Below are 23,328 nucleotides of genomic sequence, written 5' to 3' on the forward strand. Positions count from 1 at the left end.
ACACCAACCATTGACAGCCCATACATCCAAACAGAAAAGTCCTAGTTTATTGTATTAAGCAATGTTAAACTCACCAACATTACAGCTACATGGAAAGCTTGAATTATCTCTTTCTATCTGTGACGTGTTTGTTTCGTAAGAATCCACTATAGACTATTTCTGACCTATTTCTTGTCATTTGATTCTGTACAGGTGATTAAGTGTTGACGTTTGGAAGCGCTTGTTGGAAATCACTATAGTCTCAGCGGTCCTGCATACCACCTGTTTTCGAAATGGCACATAATACAAGTGGCAGCAGGACATTGCTTTATTGAAAACGAGCGCTTCCACACCCTAAAGCTCAGACTTGGTTGGTTAGAGCGGTGTGCCGTGATTACATACAAAGTCAATGCAAAGACGAGAAGTTGCGCAAACTGGCACAGCACAAACGGGTCGAACCAAGGCAAATGTATATATATATATATATATATATATATATATATTCAGGTCTGAACGCAGCTTAAGACCCTAACACAAAATCGCCTGCACAGAATTTCTTGACAGAAAGTAGCTACAGTAACATGTCTACATTGGATTTTTATGAAACAAACACTTTGCAGATGGAGAGAGGATAATACAAGCTTTCCATACAGCTGCAATGTTGGTGAATTTAACGTCGTTTAATACAATCAGATAGGACCTTTCTGTTTGTATGTCAATGGTTGGTGTTGGATTTTGTATCTACTTGTGAGTTAAATGTTAAAAATTGTAATAAATTAAATGCTAGGCTAAGGTTTAAATGCTAGGCTAAGGTATAAAGTATCTTCAGCTTTGGAGAATATTGATGTCCTTACTTTTGAGTGCCAAAAAATATAATATTAAAATATGCCTTGGAAATGAATGCAGAGAGTAAAAATGTATCTGAGTTTGTCTGACTTGAAATTCTCTGACAACTGAACTATCCCTTTAATCTTGACACTGACAGATGATATTACATAACCAGGAAAGCATGCTGTCGCATTCATTAATAGAACAGTGACGTCCATAAGACTGGCTGAGAAAATAAATAAATTAATTTGTTTAGATTCAAATGACAATCTTCTCCCACATGCACAATTATATTCTTATTCGTATTATGCATGAAATAAAATCAAAGCGTTTGACAGCTGTTTAAATTTCTCTCAGTCTCACTCTATAAATAATGTGGCTTGTTTTGATATGAGTTTGTCAGATGTATTTAGCTCCGGTTCTGTCCCAAGGTGCTGGAAAGCAGCAGCTACAAAATGATGGGAGGCAGTGAGACTGGCAGTGGGGACAGGGACGTTGTCCATGCCGTGGCAATACACGTCCCCATTGGCTGGCAGAGGAGAGTGGCGCATGGACAGGTCGTCTATGTCAGGTAAGACAGTGGTTCTTTTTTAAGTTCAAGGACCCGATATGTATTTGCCACGGACACCTCCATTTGAAAAGATGATGTGCCAGCCAGGGAGAGAAAAAATAAAATGTAGCTCAAGTGTTCAAACTGTTCATTAGAGGACCCCCTGGAAGAGTCTTACACCCCAGTTTGAGAATCAGTGAGGCAGGGAATAGTGCACAGAACATGCATCTGTGAGTCATTATATACCGGTATGTAGAGATTTGAGTAGGCGTGCGTCTGTCAGTCAGTCCGTTAGTCGCTGTCTTTCTTTATGCGTTTTTTTGTTTTTGTCTGTTTTGGCTAATATGACTCATTGAAAAGAGCTGCTTTTGTCAGAACGTTGCTATTTGGTTGTTTCACTGTAAAACCATGAGTGTTAGTGTAGCGGTTACATTGTAGCCTAACTCTGATTGTGGGGATGAAGAGTGACTTTCTTGCTAATAGTTCCATGTAGATTTTAAGCCGTACTTCCAAGAATAATTACTTTGTTTTTTGTGCATCAGAACGGGGAGAGATTGGATTACTTGAATATGCTTGTTTGTACAGTATGTTATTTTTCGTGGTCAGGTTCATGTTTGTTTGCCTTTTAGAAACGGAGCTGGAACTGCCCAATTATATTTTAAATGGTATACACTGACCATTCTTAACATTGAGTGTATATGACCTTCACAAAACATAGCCTATTACTTATAACACAGCAATATTTAACCCATTTAGACCGGAGCCCGCATCCGGTCTCGCCTTATGGCTTTTAACCACTTTAACCATTATTTTAAACTTTAGTTGTTGAAAGAAAATAGCAGATCTACAAGCTCATAGCGTGGCACTGAGTGCCGTGCTACGAGCTTGTAGATCTGCTATTTTTTTTAAATCGTGAAAATGTGAGAATATATATTCTTTCACAGTGAACGTTTTAACTCAAATATTTTCTTCTGGGGGGGTCCCTGAAACAACATATTTTGAGATGGGGGGTCGGCGGCCAAATACAGATAATTCTGGGGGTCCTTTTTTTAAGATGGAAAAACTGTAGAATCAGTTCTCAGATCTAAATGGGTTAACAAGAGCTGTTGGTTTCTTTTGCATATCGTCACTGTTGGGCAGACACCATGCGACTCCTTGTAACCGCCCTGATTCGTCATATAAGAGTGTGACGCAAAAATAGCAAATCTATAAGTTCACAACGCATCGCATCTTGATACACTTAACTTGTAGATCTGCTGTTTTTGAAATTCTTTCAAAGTGAATGTCTGTCTGTGGGTTTTATAAATATTGAACCGATGAGAAGTATTAATAAGAGTAAGAACTTGGGACTAAATAATACCATTTAGACCTGAGGCCGACTCTAAATCCTAAAAGTTTACTGAAAAACGTCATGTTTCTATGTCAGTGGTGCTCAACCTTTTTCATGTCAAGGACCTCAAAAAATATATGTAATTGGCCGCCGACCCGCATCTGAAAATATGTTGTTCCAACTTCCAGGGACCCCCCAGAAGCAAAGATTTGAGTTAAAAACGTTTGCTCTGAAAGAATACATATTCAAAGATTTGGGAGGCATACTATGGTCCGACGGAGCATTGGTTTGACATGTGTCCGCACCTCAGACTAGTGCCTGCTCCCGTTCTTGCGGTTATGGTTAGTTTAGGGTTTGAGGTGGGTTGTCGTGTTTCAGACCAATGACTAATCGGACCAAACGCATGCACCCCAAAGATTTGCACCACATTTTCAAGACTTAAAAAAAATAGCAGACCTACAAGCTCGTAGCGCGGCACTCAGTGCCACGCTATGAGCTTGTAGGTCTAGTAGGGGGAGCTTGTAGGGGGCTTGTAGGGGTTCCTGTCTAGAATGGGTTAACAGAAGGGCCAGGTGCCAACATTCAATACCATAAATGCACTGACCAAATGTAGGAGGTATAGCAAATGATACCAAAATGTGAACAAACTTTTGGTACCAAACTTTGGGGCTTTCCATGATTGTTGCTGACTATAATTAAGCACACAAAATTACTTCCAAGTTTTCAACCAAGCTGAACTGTGCTACTGAAGAAACTTGTGCTCAAAGATACTGTCCACTTGATGGGCATGAATGTGAGTAGATGTGAGTGTGCCAAGTGTGGCTTCATTTAATTAAATTTGTTGTTGTGAAGATGGTTCTGCTATAAAATTGGACGGGTGACGCCGCATATTGATGACAGGGAATGGATCACAGGCAAAAGCAATTGCTGAGATATGTTTATTTGCATGAAAGTTCTCCGTCAATATAATGGACATTCACAGAAACATGTCAACCGCTTGACCTCGCCACCCCCCAAAGGGACAGAAATACCTACATCTCTCACATGGTTAAAACCAAATGGAATGTATGGGAACGGTTGGCTCAAAAATCAGAAATTTTAAAAGGTGTAAAATGTCATGAGGCTGGTGTGCAAGTTAGGCAAAACATATACAATATTGCAACTACCAGAGAGGCAAAACATATACAATATTGCAACTACCAGAGATTTGCTTGGTGTTTGATTGTTCCCGTCTGTCCATCTCAGCCACACTGTTCTCTTTACTCTTTTGCTGAGGAAGTCATAAAGGACAGAGGAATGTGCAATTATAAACTGTTTATGTCAACTAGAGTAGAAATGTGTATTATATGCAGTTGATTAAAAAATATTTATTTTTAGTTTGTTTTGTAAAACATCAATAATACCCAGCCTTACCAGTCTATTTTGTCAATTTTTACTTGCTATAGTCCCAGTGGCACTGCCCTATCTACTCTGGATGAGGTTAAGACCTATCTGTTGACTGATGGGACCTGCAAGTGTGGGCTGGAGTGTCCGCTGGTCATCAACAAGGTAAAGCATAACAGTGTCTTTGTGTGTTTATCATTTAGTTTAGGATGTTGTCAATATAATTCCAGAACACAGGATGAGTTTTACAATGCTTCGTCATTATAATATTTGTTATTCATGTACATGCGACTACTATGCTGCAATGTTATGTCACTGATCGAACAATGTCAAACAAAGTAATGCGATTAACTCGCTCGACAATTACTGTTCGATGTAGTCTTGCATACTTGCATAGCCAGCCAGACAACTACTCTGAATGCTAGTCTGGAACTACACCTAATCCGAGTAATGCAAATGCAATGTTGGCACAAATATCTATTTTTAAATATATTTTTAAATTTCCATTTCTACTAGCCAGCAAGCTATATGTGCTTAGATGATTTTGATTTATATTAGGATAAATGTGCGTGACAGCTTCACATCTGCTTCATATTTTACTCATGATCGGAGCCTCCGCGCTCACGGTATGACAGGAAGCGTTGGGAAATTGTGGGAGGCAACAGTCTGGCCACACAAGACTAGTTCAATGCGAGCAGGCAGGTAGGGAGACGCAGGCACCATGCAGAGAATTGTGCCATGCTCATCTTACGCACGCGCTGCTCTTGCCGTCTTGAACCTTTTTTCCTGTGCAACGTGCACGAAAGAAGATTGAATGGTTTTTAATCTGAAACCATATACTGTAGCTGCTACCCTAATTGCTACCCCTGATGATGCTACAGTGTAGCATCATCAGGGGTAGCAATTAGGGTAGAATGCCAGGCTTTTAAGCCTTATTAAGGTGAACTTCCGGTAACACGGAATAATTTCCGGGGCGTTGGATACTTTCATTTTCATCACCAGCCCGCAAGGTTGCGATGATTTCTTTTATTGAGCTCCTTAAAACATGGCTGTTCTGTATAATCACCTCAACCTGAGCTTCAAGTCCAATAAAAACGCAGCTAAAGATTGCCGCTAAGATAGTCTGGACGGAGGAAAATAATCATTGACGTCATTGATTATTGACGTCCGCCAGGCAACGGAGACGCCAAGAGCCGGTATTAAATTATTAAGCAGTATAAACTAAGGTGGTCGTCCTATGTTGTTCTAGGCGATATGTGACTATTAAATAATGTCGTCCAATGTCGCCCTAGGCATAGAGTGAGCACTACAACATAAGTTTGGCAGAAAATCAGTTCAGGCAACCATGAAATCACTTTTTACTGAGTGTACTCGTTGAATTGTTCTCTTGCAGGTGTTCAACTTTAGTGTTGGTGTGAAAGCGGAGCAACAGCAGCACAGCCAGCAACTGGGCAAGGCAGAGCAGGATATGACCAAACTCTGTAACCATCGTCGGAAAGTGGTAGCCATGGCTGCATTGTGTCGCAGCATGCAGACATCACAGCTGCCCTTTTCTGCCCATCATCACTCAGGTATGTTGGCAGCTGTGTGTCAGATTGTACCTCCATGTTTGTTGAGCCCAAATGTCCTCACAAAGACAGGAGAAAGAGGAGGAGAATTATGGAAATTGACTTTTTGTTGGTCCTAATTTACGGTTTGGAGAGATTTAGAGTTGGGCTAAGGCAAGTAGCGATGGCATTTGGGGAATTAGTAGGCATGCCTCACATATAATTACATGTCTGTGTTTGCCATTGGCCTGCTATATGTGACCCAAAATAATTTGTTACATTGGCCCATTTATCTAACAAATCTCGGTTTAGTTAAATGTTAGTTTTTTGCACTTTTGTGGCATGTACTTTCACTTTTGTGGCATGTACTTTCAGAGGTCAACAGTGTCTTGGTAGACAACCAGGATCCAAAGAGGATGCGTGTGGAAAAAGAAGAGGACCATGGCACTTACCAACACAAACCTCATGTGGCTCGTGCCCGGCCCCACAACAACGTCAATCCAGCCCCCTGCGCCAGCCCCAGATCCTCCCCTCAACTCATGTACCCATACAATGGTTCCTCCCCGCTCGCACACACGGCCACAAACTCCCACCATCCCATGGATGCTCTGAGGAGGCTACAGTATCCTCCTCCTCTGTCTGCTTCCTCCTCCTCTTCCTTCTCTACCGTCTCCTCCAACTCCCCGTTCCCTGGTTACAGCGCCCCCCAGCGACCACCACGTACGCCGACGCCCCAGAACCTCAGTCAAGGTCAAAGGTCAATACCCCAAACCCCGGAGACCCCTGGGTCGCCTCGGTTGGGACCGCTGTCGCCTCCCCCGTCGCCCATGACAATGGGTGTTGGAGGAGGAAGGGGAATGCAGTCCCACGCTTCTCATCATCACAGTGTTATTGTGGGAGGTTCTCCCCTGTCTCCGTCTCCCTCCCCCTCTCCGTCTGTTAATAACATGAACTGTGCGTCCCCTCACCAGAGATCCCGCCACCCCTCTTCCTCCTCTTCCTCCCTCTCTGATCAGGGAGGAGTAGCAGCAGGAGGTGTAGAAGGAGGAGTAGTGATGGGAAGTAACTTCGCTCCGAGGAGGAAGTCCTCCTCTTCCTCTCCCCACTCCCCGCTTCCCTGCAGCTCTCCTAACCCCAGCCTCCACTTCCCCAAATTCAAGCTGGAAGACATCTTGGAGCAGTTCAAGAACTCAGGCAACAGTAGCACTAATAACCATCACATCCTGTTCCCTTCCAGTCCTGTCCTCCTGGCCAACCAAAGCAGCGGCAGCAACCCTCACATACTCTCCCTGGCACTTGATAAAGGTGGCAACTTGAAGCCCTCCTCCAAGGCTGCTCTGGGTCCTGTGCCCAATGCAGGACCTGCAGGATTTGGGCCGAATGCTGCCGGGCCCTCTGGGTTGACCCTTGGACCGTTTCTGAACCACCACCACAGCCATCAAGCCAGGCAGCCGCACCCATCCTCCTTCCCTGCTAGCAGTCTCCTCTCTGCAGCTGCCAAGGCCCAGCTGGCTAGCCAGATGACTCAAAGTCAGAGCTCAAATCCAGGTGGCAACCCCTTGACCTCGGCCTCCCCGCTGGATGTCTCGAAAGATAACCAGCAGCAGCAGCAGCAGCCGTCGAAGGTAACAAATAGCACTTTACACAAAAAACACGCCCCTTCCTCTAGCGCTGCAACAAGGCCTCCTACCAACCCCTCCCTCGCAGTGGCCTCTTCTCTCCTCTTCCCTCCCTCCCACCCTCTAGCTCAGTCTCTTGTCGCCTCCTCACATCACCTCCCTACGCCTGTGGAACGCAATGCCTCGCATAGGAAAAGGCAGCGGCGGTCGCCCACGGTCCTCAGCATGCTTAGAGAAACTCAACAGCTTGTTAATGGGCCGAGGATGACTCCCCCAGGAGACTCCATTCCCAACACCATCATCAACCTCTCTTCCTCCTCTCCCTCCTTCCCCTCCCCATTGCATTCCTCCTCTACCTCAACTGCCACGCAGAACCATAACTCTGCCATCATGGAGAACCACCACCAACACCCTATCCTCCCAGGGCAGTCACCCAGGCTCTCCGCTACTGCCCGGCATTCGATGCCTCTCGCTGGGCCACTGAGACAAATGGAGGCCCTGGATTTCACTACAGGCATGGCTGGTGCTGCTGGGACTGCAGCCTTGGCTCTGGACCCTCCAACTCAGCCTCTGTCTGCCCTATTACACCTACTCAGTGTGCAGAATGCACAGCAGGCAGCAACTTCAGCATCGAACTCTGCACCCGGCTCGCTGGGGTCTGCGTCGGTAGGAGGGAGTGGAGGAGGTGGGAACACGAACAGACAAAGCCCCAGACCACAGCCATCTTCTCCTGGCTCTTACTCAAACTCCGTTAGGCCTCTTCAGACCCGCTCTCCATGTCGAACCAATAACACTACTCTACCCTCGACACAGCAGCCCCTTTCTCCTTCTCCCACCTCCTCCTCCGCTCGGCCCCGGTCGCGTCAGTCTCCGTTACAGGCACAGCCTCTGAAATCTAGCCCTTTACAAAGACTATCCCCTCCTTACACAACATTGCCCAGTTCTCATTTAGCTTTCCACCACAGCAGCAGCAGCCCTCCTCAGCCTACTCCCCTGTCTCCCCCTTCAACAGACAAGCACCAACAGACTAGGAATCGGAATCACTTTACCACAGTTGACTCCATATTCCACGCAGCCTCGCACGAGGCCTCATCCCATCATGTCTCCCTTGCAACGGATATGTGCAGCAGAAGTAGAAGTAGAAGCACCAGCTTGGCAACAACCATGGACCTGAGTCATTCTCAGAGTTGCGTTACTATGGTGACCTCCACCTCCCCGAAGCCTCTAGATCTTAGCAACCATGTTTTGGCCCTGCTGGCAGCATCTTCCACTGCACCCCAAGGGGAGGGGGCATCGTTGGACCGTACCACTGGCAGAGTGTCAACTCCACCGGGAAATAACACTATAGGTGAGGGTGACGTTTGGTGAACAGTGGGAAAGTTGCATGTGAATTCCTAAACATTTGTATTACGATTTAGTTAAGTTTGATTTTCATCAAATTAAGCAAAGATTTGAGTTAAAAACGTTCGCTCTGAAAGAATGTATATTCAAAGATTGTGCCACATTTTTCAAAAATGGCAGATCTACAAGCTCGTAGCGTGGCACTCGGTGCCGCTCTATGAGCTTGTAGATCTGCTAGTTTTCAGCAGCTAAAGTATAACATTATGCATAAAACACCAAAAGCGGTTCCCGTCTTGAACAACGTTACAGGAGGAGTACACCCAAGAAATGACTGTTTCTATCATTTACATACCCATTGATGTCTTTGACTCACGGAGGATTTTCGTTTGTAAAACATTCCTTAACCGTGAATGAAGAATCGAAAAATGAAGAGAAAATCTAATTAATGCAATTAATCCGAGACCCGAATCGGACTGAACGGCAAAACTACCGGTATATAAAAAATAAATCTGTCCATATACTCAAACACCGCTCATATTAGAATTTTGATTCTCTTCTGCCGAAGTCCACTGAAAATATCACCGCAGAAGACAAAAATAAACTTTCGGTTCAAACTGTGACATGCATGAGCGTGCCTGTGGGCTTCAAAAATTATTAAAGGTATTATGACATGATTTATAACATAATTTTAACAACATTAAAAGTCTTGGCCATGGTCCTTCAAACGTGTCTAAAAAGTTTGAACACTCAACTCCACTCCAGTATTTTTTTTTTCTCGTTTTTGTGTATGTCTAATCTTCATCCTGAAAAGCCATGGAAAAACACATTATTTTAGCCTGTAGATGTCGGTAATTCCCCCTTTCCTGTCAACCCAAGATGCACTACTTTGACAACTTGGTAGGAAGTCATCGTCAAAAATAAAAGAGTCATCTAGGCCAGTTGGTATCCAGTGTAAGGACTTGTGTTGATTGACACAGCCAACAACAGAGCAGATTGATTTTTCTCTAGAAGCCATTATTAGTAAGTATTACAAAGAAACAAAGTCGCGATCACAATGAGGAAGCGGAGAAGAGAGGGTAGGCACTAGGCAGGGAGCAGAGGGGAGGGGGCGGAGCTTTAGCGGAGATCTACGTATATCTCTGCCGTCCAACCAGATGAGACATTTTTGCATAATTATTCACAGAAGTCCAGAAAGCAGAGAATACACTGAATGTTCAAACTTCGTTTTGATGTCAAGAAAAGCCAAAAAAGCCAAAAAATCTACAAAAATGTGTTTTAAATGTCACAATCCCTTTAATAATGGTGAAGCTATGGTATTACACAAATATTTACTGTTGCGACTTGCTGCATTCTCCTATGTTAATCATGTACATCTCGACTCCTTCAGGGCACGGACAGTCGGTACCTGCAGACAACCGGGTTTCCATGATGACTGAACCTCCACAGTCCAGCAGCCCTGGTGCCGCCGGACACGCCAACCCCACCGGTCCTGGTGACAGCCCAAGTCTCAACGCTACCCCCACCGTGGGGGACTCCTCCAGTCCTTTACCTTTAGCTGAAGCCTTTCCCTTCATGAACCAAGAGCAACTCCTCCAGCTGTTATCAACCACAGGCGGCCTACCATCCATCCTGGACCCCACTGTGTTGGCATCGTTGCCCCTGGGGGGGCTGTGGTTAGGCGGGCAACAGGGTCAAATACCCCCGGCCCCTGCTACGCCACAGTCTTCACAGAATCTCTCGGAGCAACAGTCGGACCTGCAGCAACAACACCTACTAATGCAACAGCATGACGCACAGCAGCAGCACAACCAAGATCAGCAACACAAACAAACACATCAGCTGAATGGCCACCCTCTGTTCCCGTTGTTGCCCTCATTGCTTGGCACTCACGGGGAGCTTCCTCTGAACCTCCTGGGCCTGCTCAACCCGCTGCCACACCCGGGAGCCTCTACACCAGGACAGGAGGCTGATCTGGGTTTGGCCGACAAGCCAAGCCTCCAGGCACTCCTCATGGCCTCCTTGCTGCTGGGGCAGCAGCAGACTGCCATGTCTCTATCGGGGCTGGGTCAGTTGAGCCAGCTCAGTTTGGAGGTTCCTCTTCACCAGCCCCACCAGATCACGGCCACGTTAGACGGCCTCCCCATGGACAAGAACTCCAGCATGCTGGATCCGTCGTCGCTCCCTGGACCCAGCCTCCTCGAGGTCCTCCAGGGCTTACTTCCACCTCCCACGTCCGAGGCTTCTCTGCAAGCCCTGCAGTCTCTGCTCCTCCCTACCCACCTCCAACCTCATCCCTCTACAGCCTTCCTCCCCCTCAGCCCTGCCCTGCTAACCGCTGCCCTTGGCTCAGCCGAGCTACACCCATCTCATTCCACACAACTAGCTCCTGCACAGCAAACCCAACATACCCCACCTCAGGTAGGCTTCCCCCTATCTCCAGTTGCTCCCTTCCTCTTAGGTCTGTAGTTTTTTTCTTTTCTTAAATAAAAATTAGTCCTTTTCATAAACTGTTCTTTTTACCCCCCTGCCCTATTTTTCTTAGCTTTTCCGCATACGCCATTATTCTGTATGGTTTGGGTTGCTGTCAAAACTTTTTTATCTTGATATGCATGAGTTTCAAGTGCATTAATGTTTGTTTTGACATTTGTAAATTTTTCATTTTTTAAAAATGTTTTGCTTGTATTGGTAATGTTAATGCTAAACTTGAATTAAAATGTCAATACAGTAACAACAAACAAAACAAAAATACAAATGAGTGAAATGGGAATCTAATTGGATGCACTGCAATGCTTCCCCCTCCCCCCCCTCCTCCAGGGTAACCCTGACCCCGGTGTCGATACGCTGATCCCCCTTCCACTCCAGGGGAAGGACAACCCCCTCCTGCAGCAGCTACTCCCTGCCCTGCTCAACCCTGCTGTATTAGGCAAGTTGACAAGTCAAGTGTTGATGTCGTCGACTAAAACCATGACGAAAAATGTTCGTCGACTACCTTTTTTTTTCACTGACGAAAACTAAATGGAAAACTAAGCTCTGATGACTAAAACTACGGCTAAATATATTGACAATTTATTCGACATAAAAACTAGACTAAAATGTTAGGAAGGGACTAGAGGACAACAGATCAGTACAAGTCATTTTACACTTTGTTGCATGCTGAAAATAGACTATCTACAAGCTCACAGCGCATCGCGACGCTTGTAAGTAAAATCAGTCATTTCGACGGCATCAAGGCCCGCCATACATACATTTTAGTCATCAATCAACTGCAGATTTAGTCGACTAAAATCTCATGACATTTAGTCGACTAAAACTTACTAGACTAACACTAACACATTCCAGGTGACTAAAATGTGACTAAAACTAAATGAAAACTATTCAAAAGACTGACTAAAACGGCAACTGTCTCCAGAGAAAACGTCAAAGTCCTGTTGCGTTCTCGTTTTTTTAATTCTGCTTTTTACACAGAACACACGCAACAGTGACAAAAAAAAGCGCTTGCTCATTCTAGGAACTCCAAACATCGCCTACGGCTCTGCATCAACGTAATAAACGGAAGCGGTGTGAGCCCACGTGAGCCATGATGTGTCACATTTTGCGGATTCATCTTTTTGCCCGTTTACATGGAGACGCGAGGCGGTGTGTTTTCAAAGATTTTCACTCTGGAAGGAGTTTTCACTTTGCTTTGACGTTTTCAACCCCCAAAAACGCTGTCGTCGTCTAAACGGACCCCTACACTTTATTTTGACGTTTTCGATGGAAACCGTTCTCGTGTAAAAGGGGCCTTACTTAATCCTCCTTTGCCCCAAGTCATAAGCCTTGGAAGTACTGTAGTGTACTGTAGTGTAGTGCCATATTGGCTTAGCCCAGCCGTTATAAAGTACTGTAGTGTAGTGGCATATTGGCTTAGCCCAGCCGTTATAAATAGGTGTTTGTCTGACTGTGTTTTTTAGGAGATCTCTCTGGCCTCGCAAGCCTCCATAATATGGTGGGGCTAGGGGCTGGCCAACTCCTCTTACCTCAGGCCTCCGCCTTGGGGATGTCCCTTCTTCAGGGCCCTGATGGAGCCATCAACCTACTCAACAACATACAGGTAGGAGTCCCAAGGCTGTGTTGGGACTGGGAGATGGCTTAAATATGTAGAAGATTGCAAGTAACGGTGGCCGCGTGGGAATGGGAAAGGTTCCTAGTTCGATCCCGGGTTCCCACTGGGTTACGGTTGAAGTGTCCTTGGGCTGTCCCTGACTCAGGACTTATCTAGTCAAATCATTAGGGAGTTTAATGCGACTTGTCGACAATTTGCCCTTCGCTAAGCCCCACCCACTCCACTCTGATGGCACGCTGTCCTTCTCACCCATTGAGATGCATGTTAAATGACAACATTTCTCCATGTAAATCAGGGGTTTTCAACTGATTTTGACCCAGGGACCACCATCCTGACTAAGAGCAACATGGGGACCACCACTATTGTGCGTGGCGGGTCCATCATAGACCCACCCCACACAATAGTGGTGGGGGGTTCATGCACCACAGGGAGCTGGAGAAAATAGCTATAATATCAGCTATATAATAGCTATAAATAGCTATAATATCTAATAAAATACAGTGATTTTGTTGAATATGATGGAATATGATTACTGTGATTATGGTAAGCTCACATTTCATATCACACACACACCATACAGCATATACAATTATACACCATACCATACATTAATGCATGGCAGGGACCACCAGCAATGGTGGTCCGCGGACCACCGGTTGAAAACCCCTGATGTAAATAATCGATTATTTCAGTTGCAAAAGCACATTACATAGTGAAGTGCAACAGAGCCATATGAAAATGTGTTGAACAGAGACTTGCACGCTGGTGCAAGACGAAACAAAATAAATAAAAGTAAAGAGAAGACGTAAAATGTACCTGATAATTGCACACTGCACAGTCAACGTACATCGTTTAAGTCACAGGAGCATGAAAAATTTGAACTTTAGCCGAATTCTTGCACAGACGTAGTTTCTTGTTTACTTCCGAGTAAAGCGTCACAATAGCTTAGCTGTAACAGAGGAAGTATTTCCTGTTTTGGATTTGTTGGCTTACAGCAATACTTACTAAAAAAGTACTAAAAAGTACCTTTTCAGTTTAATAACAATGGCCATGAATATGCAAGTATGGGCCTGTAGATGACCAGATCTTACATAATCGCAATCGTTGGCGTTGATGAGTCAAGAGTCATTTCCGACTACATGTCTTTCCTCCTCCTTTGTCCCTGGTTTCCTGCCTCTGTCCTGTCCGAATAATGGCAAAACTGCTAAGCTTTTGAGGGCTGTGCAGGTATTTGTAGATTCATTGTAGGTAAATTTGCTTTAGCTATTGAAAAATAGCAGATCTACAATCTCATAGCGCGCCACCGAGTGGCGCGCGTTCTCCGTCCTAACAAATGATAACGCCCAGCACTCAGGACGGAGATTAATAAAAGGATGGAGATTTATTGATATCAAAACCGATCGCATCGCTCCACAGATTATGTTTTAGACGGCCCATCGTGGTCCCGTCGCTAGTCGCGTCAGAATTAATCATACCTCCCGTTGTTGTCGATCACCTTTGGAGTGTTTTGGCTACATCAAGCTACTTCAGCTACATCAGGGATAGCGCCTGGTGCGTCACTAAATGTGCTCCGTTGCTGTAAATCGCTGGGAGCTCTGATTTAATGGTCCTAAATACCCCTGGGCGTTCTAGGTGTTTTAACATCAACGTTGCAAAAAATAACTAAACGTCATTCATTGAATCTCCACCAATGTCACCAAAATCTTTGTACTTATGTGTATTATTAAGTGCTATACTGTCTGGTTAATAAACCAGACTAATATCGCACGGACCGCGCCGGCAGGCAATTTATTTTTGCCAACGGCTGATTCGGTCTGGTTTATTAACCAGGCTAATACTGTCTGTTGTCTTTTCTCTTATTCAGTTAAACATTGCCCCACCGACGGAAAACAAGCCAATGCCGGTACAAGAAACGCAGAGTCCCACCCAACAGGAGGACATTCCAGTCAGGCACTTAGTTCCAGAGACAGTACCGAGCCCAGCCCCTCCTCCTGCTCCTCTGCCACATCCAGCCTCACATCTACAACGAGGCTCTGAGGGTGGGTCTGCCAGTGGTGGGGGGATCATCGACCCGTACACCTCTTTCATGGACACCATTTATACCTCCTTCCTCCAAGTCAGTGCTAAAGAGCGGGAAGAGGGAGCCCAGTCAGGGCCGACTGACCCCACGTCACCCTTTTGTGCCTTACCCCCCGTCTCCTTCCACGCGGAGCACCCCTCCCCGTCCACCCCTCTCCCGACCCTGCCCCAGGCGGCCAGCGGCCCCATCTCCCTGAGCCCGCGCCGGGCATGCTCCCTTCGCAATCCTGACTTGTCTCGCCTCAGCCTGGAAGCGGCGGCCCACTCCCCCGCACAGGGCACCCCGAAACCCAGCGAGCACGAGTCCGCGTCGCCGTCACAGAGGAAGACGGTGATGGTGGACGGACACGGACACACTCACCCGGAGCCTCCTCTCCTCCCCCCCATATACCTGGAGGAGGCAAAGACGGACTGCGCGGGGCCGGCTGCTGCAGCCGCGTGCCCCTACGTTGAGGCAGGGGTGGAGAGGCAAGGGGATCTGCCCCAGGGTGGCGGCTACCACAGCCCCAGAGACGGAGGAGGAGGCGGGAGGTCTATAGAGGAGAGTGCTGGGGCGCTGCTGCACACTGAACAGGGCAGGGTGAGTGTTTGTGAGGGGTATGGAGGGACTTGTACTGTTTTTACGTTTTAATATTTGCATTTTGAGTATAGCTAATGCAGTGGGGTGAATGTTGGTGAGTAAGCAGTTATTTTTATTACCTGCCGCTAGGTGGCAGCATAAGCACACCTAAGGAATGCCACCCGTCCGCTCTAACTCTACGATCCTCGTTTCATTTCCGGGTTATTCAGTGAGGTGGGGGCTTTTGTTGTGAGCACAGTGATCAGTCCCGCTAGCTCAGACCCCTTAGCTCTCATCACAACCAGTTACATGTGCTCAGCAATGCGATACAAACTCACAAATTATTTACGATCGTCTGGTGTGCCGCGGCTCACCATGGACAGCACTCAAACCTTTTGAGATACAGCGCCTTGAAAATCCTGTTATAATGGAGGCTCAATGGAGCTGGATTTAAAAATCCCATAGCTGGTGGGGACGGAAGCTCTCCATACTAACCGGAGCAATGCTAATAGGTAAATTGACGGTCGCTGCTTTCATATATGGAGTATATGGTTGTCTACGAACATATGTGTAGTTAGCACCTTTAACCCATTCTGGGCGGGAACCCTTTTTAATGTCTTAAGTGTGTTTCATGCATAAGGATAGCCTGGAAAGCAGACAAATCGTCTGGCCATGCCAGGCTAGCATTAAGTACACAACATCGGCATGGCACAGTCATGATAGCCATAAACGTCATCCCGTCTAATTGCCAATTAAGTACCGGATGCCACGGACGACAAGACGTCTTCCCTTGGGAATTAAAAATATATATATATACTTTTTTCATCCATATTTTGAAAATGTCTCTAATCTGGTGTACAGGTGATGACATGCACATTACATGCATAATAGAATTACAAATTCTTTCTTTATAATGGGAGAATTGGCACTCAAAGCCTAAACTGGTGACCACCAGGTGGCGCTGAAAGAGTTAAACGTTTCTGTTAAAGGGCAAGAACACTTTGATAGACGTTTGGTTGTGTAATTAGTTACCTTGCCATGACGTATTAACTCCAAAGGTGGGCAAGAGGTTTTCAATGTAATGGGTCCCGGGACCCAGGGGTGGTCTTTTAGATGGGTCCCAGCCAGGGACATTTTGAGTCCTACTTCAATGACGTTAAGAGTAAAGTACTGAGTAGTGAGTACAGTATTGCATCCCAGAACCCCTGGAGGGTGACATGATTGTGTCCTTTCTCAATTTAGTGAGTCTTAAGGATGCAGGCTAATTGCATCACTGATTTTATAAATAAAAAAAAAGAACACTACTTGGTTTTGTGGTGATCCATATTGTCTGAATCAGCTTTGTTTGTTATTGTTAATGTACTAAATGAGTGACTTTGAGAGCTGTTTCACCGTACAATGCAAGTCAATGAGGAGATTTTGAATAATTAATGGCACAATTATTTTGGATTAGAAGCCCAACCTTTGGAGTTCTCGCCCACTTCATGACATGGTAACTAAACAACCCATGTGTCTGGATTACAAATAATAGACCATAAAACAAGCATTGCACAGGCAAGGAGAAAAAGAATGGGGGCTTGTTAACTGCATTTATGCATACTATAAGAACTCATATTATGTTATGTGAATACATCTTTCAAGTGTTCTAAATGACATGAAACATTTATAATGCTGTTGACCGCACTGGAATCATCAATACTATAAAATATGGTATCGCAAAGTTTTAGTCTTTATTTCTCCTAGAGGGAAACTTGTGTTTACTGCCCATTGTCTCATCATCTCGTTCATAAAACCATAGCCATATAAGAAGTACACTAGAGGCTTCAGTCAGACCAATTCAGTCACATCATTAAGGTGACTGCTTTACCGTGTTTGATCGTGTTATGTTCTTTCTGTCTTCGTTCTTATGGAATGGTCATTACAGCGTATTGAATCATTGGGGGACAGAAGTCTCGAGCTGAGCGTGCTCTACTGTCAATTATTCATTAAGGCGGGTGCAGACTCGGTGAACAGTATATAGAAACCGTCCGCACTCAGTAGTCTTGAGTAGCTGCGTTTTGGCTACTCAGGCCTTCATCAACACTGATGAAGGGGGGGGAGAGTCTGTCATGACCACTGCTGCAGTAAATAAAAGAATTGAAAGAAAGTGGTGAGTATGCACTGTGTCATGTCCATAGACTGCCTTATAAAGAGCCATGGGTAATTGGGTATAAGATTAAACGCAGTATGGTGTCAAATTCCAAACTTGACTGAGTATCCATGTACAGTATGTTTCCACACGGGTATACTGCATGATTGTAAGGTATTAATATCCTATCTCTGTGGCATACAGTATATAGAAATGCTGAGCAGGTCTCTTGACCACGATTTTGGATTAAGATGGCAAGAGAAAAATTCCATTATGTATACGGTATTTCCATCTATGGGGAAAACTTCAATAAATAGGGTTTCCATCTATGGGGAAAACTTCAATAAATAGGGTTAGACATGGACGAAAGTGCACATTCGATTATATTGATGCAAGAACTGTGGATAACTGCATAGAGAGGGAGTTATAGTGGGGTTGCAATACTTGAACCCCTCATTACAAAGATGAATGCGGACAGTTCATTGGAGTAAAAACATGGGCACTAGACTACAGAGAATGTGGGCGAAAAAGTGATATGATCAGATGAGGCATCCTTCATATTCTCCACAACCAGGCATGTGCAGCGTACACCAAGAGAACGGTACAGGCTTGAATGCTTGACAACTACAGTGAAGGGGGTCTGGTAGCTCTGTTATGTTGTGGAGGCATTTTCCTGCCATGGTCTGTTCTGACTCCTGAGAAGAAAGGACCCAACTGCTCATAAGAGTAAGACACATAAGTTGTCATTACACTCTGTGAATAAAATGCATTTAAGTTTCAGCTGCAGTTTTCCTCTCAGTGTGGAGGAAGAAGTCTTAGGATGTTTACTGTGATCTCTCCCACTTGAAATGTACTAGAACAGTGCCCGTTGGGCACTGGCCCAACGGGCAAATGGAGATCGAATGCATACCCCACCCTGTTATGCAATAGCCGGTATAGCTATGCCCTGTAGGGCCTGTGCGCAATCAATGCTGCTGTGTCGGGCTGCGCCTGAAAAACTGTTCTAAAATTACAATACAATAGAAACATTCGAACATGCTGATCTGGTCTATAGAACAGAACATGTTTTTTTACAGCGTTTGTTTTGTAACATGGCTTGTCTGTTTGGATTCTTAACCTTTCAGGATCAAGCAGGACCAACAGTGGGTGCCAGGAGAGGCAGGAAAAGGAAACAAACGTAAGTTCCCATTCAGTATTTCCTTGTTAATACTAGCAAAAGCCATACTCTCATGCTACCTGCTGTCCTTGACTCATTTCTAAAGTATTGTAGGTACTGTGTACAATGAGTGTAAATAAATGCAAGTGCATTATATGATGTATTAACTGATTAATTATAACTGGCATTTCAGGCTACAGAATGTACTAGAGGATTTCAGAGACATGGATGCTGCAGCGCTGGAGGACAACAAGCCTACGGTAAAATGTTTCTGTATTGTGTGATTGTGTGAAGTCTTTTTTTTTTTTTTAAGATATTTTTTTGCGGCTTACGCCTTTATTGATTTTTTAAGGGACAGACAGTAGGCTGACAGGAAACGGGAGAGAGATGGGGGGATGACATGCGGTAAAGGCCGTGTCGGGTCCGGGAGTCGAACCCGCGGCACACCGCGACTGGATCACCAGTCCGGTGCCCAGACCGTTACGCTACGGCCTGGGCCGGTGTGTGAAGTCTTTTAGTCAAAGTGCTCATATCTGGTCTAGATCCCGCCTACTATATCCAATGATTTCCACACACAAACGAATGCAAACACAGAGAGCGTTTCCGTATCCGCTCTAGAGGGGAACAGCGTCTACCAGGAAACCTTCCGCTATAGTCCCATATTCCGCTGTTTGCTTTCTTGAACCGTGTCACGGTGGTGCTAATACAATGCTGGTGTAAATAAGAATCAGAGTAGGGTAGGGTAGATACCCTCACAAAAACAGTAATCCTGGTCTCTAAACTGCCTCCCCCTGGCCAGCCGGGGCGCCTGATGGAGGGGAAAGGAACTGGTTGGAATAACGTGTTCCTTCCACGCGCTACGTCCAACCAGGGAAACTCCCCCCTGTCAGGTGTAAAGGAGCAACTTGGACACTCAAGCATGAAGGAAGCATGACTTAAAGGTATATTCAGTGATTTCACTCAGAAAACCTTAGGTTTCGTTTTTGGCTGTGGGACCCAGCCTTTCGTCCAATCAGGATAGAGAGTAAAAAACGAAACCTAAGGTTTTTTGACCCCCAGGGGTTAACTGGGGACAGGGAGGAACTCCTTATATGGCCAGCACACACTATAGTAGGGAGGATTATCACAACAAAACAAAAAAATAAGTGATATTTGAATTAAGTGAAATCACTGAATATACCTTTAAGTCCGTTGCTCTCCCCTTGTCCCCCTATGGGGACTAGGTTGGTGGAGGGTGTGTAGAGCCCAGGATCACATTAGATGATTGACACAGGGGTGAAAAATGGGTTACGAAATCTTGGGATAAAAAAATATTTTTAAAGGAAGAATCAGAGTAACACAAATGGATAAATTAACCTTCGGGTAATTCATTTTTTTTAACTGATGTGATCTCTGACACATGGAATGTTTTAGTGTTAGTCTAGTTTTAGTCGACTAAATATCATAAGATTTTAGTCGACTAAATCTACAGTTGATTTGTTTGACTAAAATGTGTTTTGGCGGGCCTTGATGCCGTCGTAATGACTGTTTTTACACTTGCTGAAAATAGCATATCTACAAGCACACAACGTTGTGAGCTTGTAGATCTGCTATTTTCAGCATGCAACCAAGTGTAAAATGACTTATACTGGATCCCTTCCTAACATTTTAGTCTAGTTTTTATTTGTTGATCAGTCATCATAGCTTGGTTTTTATTTCGTTTCCATTTAGTTTTTGTCAGTGGAAAAAGGTTAGTTAGTCTTAGTTTTAGTCGACAAAATCAACATTGTGACACTCATTGTGCTTGTCTTATGTTTACTGTTACTTTAGGCAGCAATGCTGAAGCCTGAGAGGTCAGTTCGAGGCAGGAGGCGACGAGGCGCCAGGTCACAAAGACAGTGATTGGAAGAGGAAGCTGTCAATCCCAAGCTGTTCACCATTCATTGTGTCCAGAGGAGGAACCCCTCTTCTTTTTCTTCTCCTTTTTCTTCTTTCCTGTCCCATTCACCTCACCATCATCACCACTGCTCCCCCACTGTCTAGAATTTATAATTTTTCCTCTTCTCAAAACTGCACTAATTATTATGCCGTTGTCATGTCAACCATTGTTAGGGCAACCACTACAAGAGAGGAAATAAGACATAGGAGAGATCTAGTTTCTAAAAATTGAAAAAAAAACAGGAAAAAAAAGACAATACTTTGTCACAGATGCATTTTCCACTTTGATCTTGTAGGTCTAGTACACAAAAATAATGGTTGCTTGACTATTGTGATCAGAGCTCAGTTAATACATTGTTAGTGTTTAGAATTATGTCAACGGAAAAACAAAACAATCGTACTGTTTTCTCCTCACCACTGTTTACTGTGAGTCAGGATAAGCCCATCTACTTGAATTACCTATATAGTTGCTCTCTCGTGTGTGTGTGTGTGTGTGTGTGTGTGTGTGTGTGTGTGTGTGTGTGTGTGTGTGTGTGTGTGTGTGTGTGTGTGTGTGTGTGTGTGTGAGTATTTGACAACAGTGCTTGTACTGAGCCCTCTCCCACTGTCCCACAAAAGTTGGTTTAGTTGAATTTGTTACAAAATTATATATTTTTTTTGTTAAATTAAACCCTACGCCGTAAAAGTGTATGGTGATAATTTAACTCTTGCGAGTGATCAAATGGAACCAAGTGGAGGCCTTACAGGGCTATTGTAGAGTTACAATTTACAGTAGACTGAGGTAAAGGCCTCTTCATAGAGACAGTACAGTGGTTGACTATTATCTTTTGGTTTAAAAAAAAGCAAAAGGAGTGTTTGTCAGGGAGCAACCTTGAGACTCTTGTTTAAGTGCTGTTGAATTTAAACAACCCAATGACAAGGTAAGGCAATAACTTTGAACGTCTAACGTATGCCTCGAGGCATCTTAGCGCTTAACTTCATTGCACTTTCCGCATGCTGAAAAGTGCAGATCTAAGAAGTTCACAACACATCTGTGTTGTGACTTTGTACATTTGCTATTTTCAGCCGGCGACGCCATCGTACGACGGAGTAAAGAAATTAAGCATTAGGAATCGTTTACATCAACTTGTGTTGAAAATCAAAACGTGTTTGATCGTGTTATGTTCTTTCTGTCTTCGTTATTATGGAATGGTTATTACAGCCTATCTAATCATCGGGAGCATCTCATTCCTGTTGGAATCTTTTTAGGGAAATGTATCCCTTTTTTATATACTGGCTAAATGAGAAAACGGAGTAATAAACCCCACGTGTCTGTTCTCTGTATTATGGGGTGGTTTTTTAAAGCAGGAAATTAGGTTCCATTGTTTGAAATATTATGGAAAATTACTTTCCAGATCATGAAATGTGTGATTTAGCACACACGAATATGGAAAATTATATGAGGGTGAAACATTACTCATCCTATATTACTATGATTACACCGTTTCTTTAGTTGTAGAATGACTACAATGTCACATACTGTGCTACATCATGATGTGAAGGATGAATTAACTGTAATGGAACCTAGTTCATCATTGTATTGCAAAGCCATGTGACCGTCAACATCCCAAGCAGACCAAAGTCACAAAACCCTGGCTGCAACTATATACTTTGAAACATGCAAACCCTGAAGAAAACCACATGGTTACGGACTGAATCGAGTGAATGGGTAAAGAATGTGTGTGTGTGTGTGTGTGTGTGTGTGTGTGTGTGTGTGTGTGTGTGTGTGTGTGTGTGTGTGTGTGTGTGTGTGTGTGTGTGTGTGTGTGTGTGTGTGTGTGTGTGTGTGTGTGTGTGTGTGTGTGTGTGTGTGTGTGTGTGTGTGTGTGTGTGTGTGTGTGTGTGTGTGCGTGCATGCGCATGTGTGTGTAGAGAGAGTTGATGTGGGTTTGTTGAGTTGGTGTTTTCTGTCTTTTCTCTAAATCTCTTCCCTCTATCTCCTCATTCACTGTTTGAGCTCTCCTTCACACACTGCCCCACCCTAAAGAGTACCGGCATCTTTAGCTGTATTTAAAATAGAGAAAAAAACAAAAAAATAGGAATTAAATGAAAAAGAAAGCAGATTATGCAATTTCTACACTTGGAGATTTTTTTTTGTACATATGTACAGTTAATGTGTTTTATTTTGATTTTATATTCTTAGAGAAAGAGACCAGAGACAGAGGACAAAATGATGACTTGTGAATTTTTTCTGGGAATTGTAATTGAGTATTTTTCTCATTCTGCCCCCCTTGCTTTCAATACTTATGTTTAAAAAGACGAAGATTAAATTGTGGACTGTAGCTTTCTTTTTATATGGGAGTCTCTTTTTTTATTTAATATTAAACTATTTACAGAAAAATTAAACGGGTTGTGTTTACTTTATTTCCATTGTTTGAAGAGATACAAGGGACACACTGACGATGTGTCCTATCTTATAATGTGGACTGGAAAATAATTGTTTTGTTTTCTTAAAAGCTCTGCATGATTTCATATATTAGGCATTTAATTAAGTTTCGTACTTTCATGTACTTTGTTAGTTTGTTTTATATCTTAATAGCAGCTGCTTGTATTTGGATATGATGAGGTAAGGGTATTTATAAGAAGCTCTGAATTGACAGTAAGTAGGTGATGGCAAACTAAGAATTGTGCTTCATCATCGTTGCATCATCCGACTCAGTAAGTGGCCTTTAGGTTGAGGGCGCCTATAGACTTATCTTAAAATCAATTATTTAGGGGGTTGGCCCCCTGAATGACTATGTGGGCCAACCATTTGTTTCAAGTCGAAATAG

General features: G+C 44.2%; 1 protein-coding gene across 4 annotated transcripts in view; it reads left to right on the forward strand.

The window, feature by feature from the left end:
* Positions 1–22,886, forward strand: part of mbd6 (methyl-CpG binding domain protein 6) — a 25,526-nt gene extending 2,640 nt beyond the window's left edge. For 3 of the 4 annotated variants that reach the window (XM_083769336.1, XM_083769337.1, XM_083769339.1), the window contains exons 3-14: positions 1,239–1,378; positions 4,133–4,235; positions 5,464–5,641; positions 5,993–8,584; positions 9,965–10,995; positions 11,392–11,500; positions 12,528–12,667; positions 14,544–15,338; positions 18,570–18,622; positions 18,795–18,861; positions 20,411–22,275; positions 22,430–22,886. In XM_083769336.1, coding sequence (XP_083625462.1) covers positions 1,263–1,378; positions 4,133–4,235; positions 5,464–5,641; positions 5,993–8,584; positions 9,965–10,995; positions 11,392–11,500; positions 12,528–12,667; positions 14,544–15,338; positions 18,570–18,622; positions 18,795–18,861; positions 20,411–20,482 — 5,256 coding nt within the window. In that variant the 5' untranslated portion in view covers positions 1,239–1,262 and the 3' untranslated portion in view covers positions 20,483–22,275; positions 22,430–22,886. The remainder of the gene's footprint in view (positions 1–1,238; positions 1,379–4,132; positions 4,236–5,463; positions 5,642–5,992; positions 8,585–9,964; positions 10,996–11,391; positions 11,501–12,527; positions 12,668–14,543; positions 15,339–18,569; positions 18,623–18,794; positions 18,862–20,410; positions 22,276–22,429) is intronic. The other variant, XM_083769338.1, reaches the window with a different exon arrangement.
* The last annotated feature ends 442 nt before the right edge of the window (positions 22,887–23,328 follow it).

Source organism: Protomyctophum parallelum, assembly GCF_964188405.1.
Source record: "Protomyctophum parallelum genome assembly, chromosome: 7".
Classification (NCBI taxonomy): domain Eukaryota; kingdom Metazoa; phylum Chordata; class Actinopteri; order Myctophiformes; family Myctophidae; genus Protomyctophum; species Protomyctophum parallelum.